This window comes from Alnus glutinosa, chromosome 7, assembly GCF_958979055.1.
Source record: "Alnus glutinosa chromosome 7, dhAlnGlut1.1, whole genome shotgun sequence".
Classification (NCBI taxonomy): domain Eukaryota; kingdom Viridiplantae; phylum Streptophyta; class Magnoliopsida; order Fagales; family Betulaceae; genus Alnus; species Alnus glutinosa.
In genome coordinates this window covers 16,654,194-16,656,768 of record NC_084892.1, presented here as the reverse complement: position 1 = coordinate 16,656,768, position 2,575 = coordinate 16,654,194, and the positions used below count along the sequence as shown (strand labels likewise).

General features: G+C 35.8%; 1 protein-coding gene across 1 annotated transcript; it reads right to left on the bottom strand.

Moving 5' to 3' along the window:
* Positions 1 to 443: 443 nt before the first annotated feature.
* On the bottom strand, positions 444 to 2,324 carry LOC133874348 (WUSCHEL-related homeobox 11-like). Its single transcript, XM_062312245.1, has 3 exons — positions 1,670 to 2,324; positions 911 to 1,086; positions 444 to 610 (listed from the first exon to the last, which is right to left on the bottom strand). Exons 1-3 carry the CDS (start codon positions 2,229 to 2,231, stop codon positions 593 to 595), a joined length of 756 nt encoding a protein of 251 aa, XP_062168229.1. The 5' UTR covers positions 2,232 to 2,324; the 3' UTR covers positions 444 to 592.
* Between the last annotated feature and the right edge of the window lie 251 nt (positions 2,325 to 2,575).

Below are 2,575 nucleotides of genomic sequence, written 5' to 3'. Positions count from 1 at the left end.
CTGCATGTTTGCCCAACTTCATGAAAAGTGAATGAACTCATATTATATTTACATCTCAGGGTGCTCAGGTAGGCCCTTTTAAATCTTTTACACGCTAAACGTACAGTAAAAGGGAAGAAGAATATTCAATTGTCCAATGGCTGTCGATCTTGACCAATACATAAATAGTAGATAAAAAGAAAACTCATCTGATCAAAAGAAATGGGGCATACATTTTTGAAAGACTAGAAGATAAACAGATAAGTTACTTGACAGTTGACAATGTATAACGTAATATACTTTAAATATTATAGCTTCGAGGATATGAAAAAGGAAAAAAATATAAAGAAAGAGATTTAACGGAAGTGCAGAACTGAGTATAAGAAAAAAATAAAACACAAGTGCATGTAGAATTAGACTCTAACAATCATATAATAACATTTTTATTTATAAGTATCCCGGAACCACATAGATAAAGCCTAGCCACGCAAACAGAAAAGAACGGGAAAAAAAAAAAGAAAAAAAGGAGGAAGTAAGAAAGAAGAAGCTAGAGAGAATAAGCAAGGAATTAAAGAAAGTTGGAAGCTCCGACTGATTGGTGCGGCTTTATTTCTTAGGCTGCCCTTGAAACCTGTTTCCAAAATTTTCTCTCATCAGTTGCTTTTCTGGATTGCATGAACTATATATATATATATACCAAGACATCACCAAAAATTAAATATAAAAATAACCAAGTACTTAAGAGAGAGATCTTGAATTAGAACCATAATTTTCTCCCTTTAAATAGTCCAAGCATGTCCTTAGAGGCCCCAAGAACAAGTGGAAAATGCTAAATAAGAGGAATTCTAATTAATTGAACGTACAATGAATTGAACAAATTAATGAGGGGTGGTAATTATTAATTAATGAATTGGAGGAAGTAGTTAATTACCAGGAAATAGCTTTCACCATGATGCAAACCCTGCATTAAGAAGCCAAAATCATTGATAGGTACAGGCACTCCAGAGGAATGGACCAACACTAGATCTTGACTAAACATTGTTTTCATGTCTAGTGGCCCCCTTGGAACTTCTGTTGGAACCCCATTAATAAACACTGTGATGAATCCTGTAAAACGTCTAGCAAGTCAAATATTTTACATCTCAGGTACAAATTGAAAATGCTTCTTAAAATCAACTAATTAAGATATATCACAAAGGAGGAGGAGAACTATATATATAATATAATTCATCTAAAATATATATATATATAAATGAAGATTCCCGTGGAGACTTGACATGATAGATGTGAGGAAACAACAATTTACAGAAGTGCAAGGAGAAGAACCCTCATGTCTGACGGAAAGTGCATAAAACTTTTGTACTACTACTCTAAACACAAAAACTGTCTCATCAAAGAGTCTCCAACGCCCTTATTCTAATTAACCTTGACAAATCAGAAAGAGAGTTTTCAACTTTCTGAATTTCGATAAAGATTACAAGCTGGAAGCTTTGCTATATATTTTTGGGAAACTAATATATATATATATATATATATATATATATATTTAGGATAGTAGATGATTATTCAGACCACAGGTATATATATATATCGGCGCTTTCTTCAGTAAACTAATTAACATGTGGGAATTGAAAGGGGAAAAAAGGGAGTTGGATGAATATCTGAGGTATTAAATCAGCCATGCATTTACCAGATTGGTACTGCAAATTTAAAGTATCTGATGGAGTACATAAACCGGGCGTCACGGTGGAGCCCTGCTCGATTTCCGGGAAACTAATTTGGCCGGAGACTGAAAACATACAGTGATCAACACCATCGTTGCCCATAAGTACGCCTCCACTCGAGGAGGAGGAACCAAGATGACAAGAAGATGGAGCAGAAGCGAAAGCAGATGATAAAGGCCCGAGACCCAAAGCGGAGCTACTCTCGAACTGAGTTGCACCACTGATTAGTTGTGCCTGATTTCTTTGTTCAAGGCTAGCCTGCATCTGGCGCTGTCGGCGGCGAGATCTCGACCGACGGTTCTGGAACCAGTAGAAAACGTTTGCATCGCCGACAGAACCGAATTTCTCTAGCAGTTTTCTTATTCTTACTGTTTCATCTTTGGGAGGATTTACCATTCCGCTGTTGAAGATAGACTCCAGTATTAGGATTTGCTCTGGCTTGGGAGTCCACCTTGACCGGACTGGTTCGTTTCTCTCTGAGCCATGGCTTGGACTATTATTAGAGTGATCTTGCCCTTGATCTTCCATTATTCCCAAGAAGAAAAAACAAATGCTTCTTCAACTAAATTAAAAACAATATATATACACTATATATACGCATGGAGATCGAATAGTAAAGCAACATAAACGCATGGAGAACCGCTTTCAAGGGGTGAATCGAAGCTATATATATAGAGGGTTGGGAAGAATATATTGATGCGAGTGAAATTACAAATGTCACCCTTTACCGATTTTCTTCACCACCTACGGTATCCATTAGGAAGAAAATATATATATATATATATATATATATATAAAAGAAACAAGAATTTTAAATGTTTTTTAGATGGTATTACTAAGTTACTCCGATTTCATTTGCCATACCCCCAATA

Bases quoted from the DNA above. Each gene is read 5' to 3' on its own strand.
- LOC133874348 (XM_062312245.1), bottom strand. From the start codon at position 2,231: ATGGAAGATCAAGGGCAAGATCACTCTAATAATAGTCCAAGCCATGGC. The intron at 1,087-1,669 runs GTAAATGCATGG...GACGTTTTACAG, and splicing joins AAATTTGCAGTACCAATCTG to GATTCATCACAGTGTTTATT.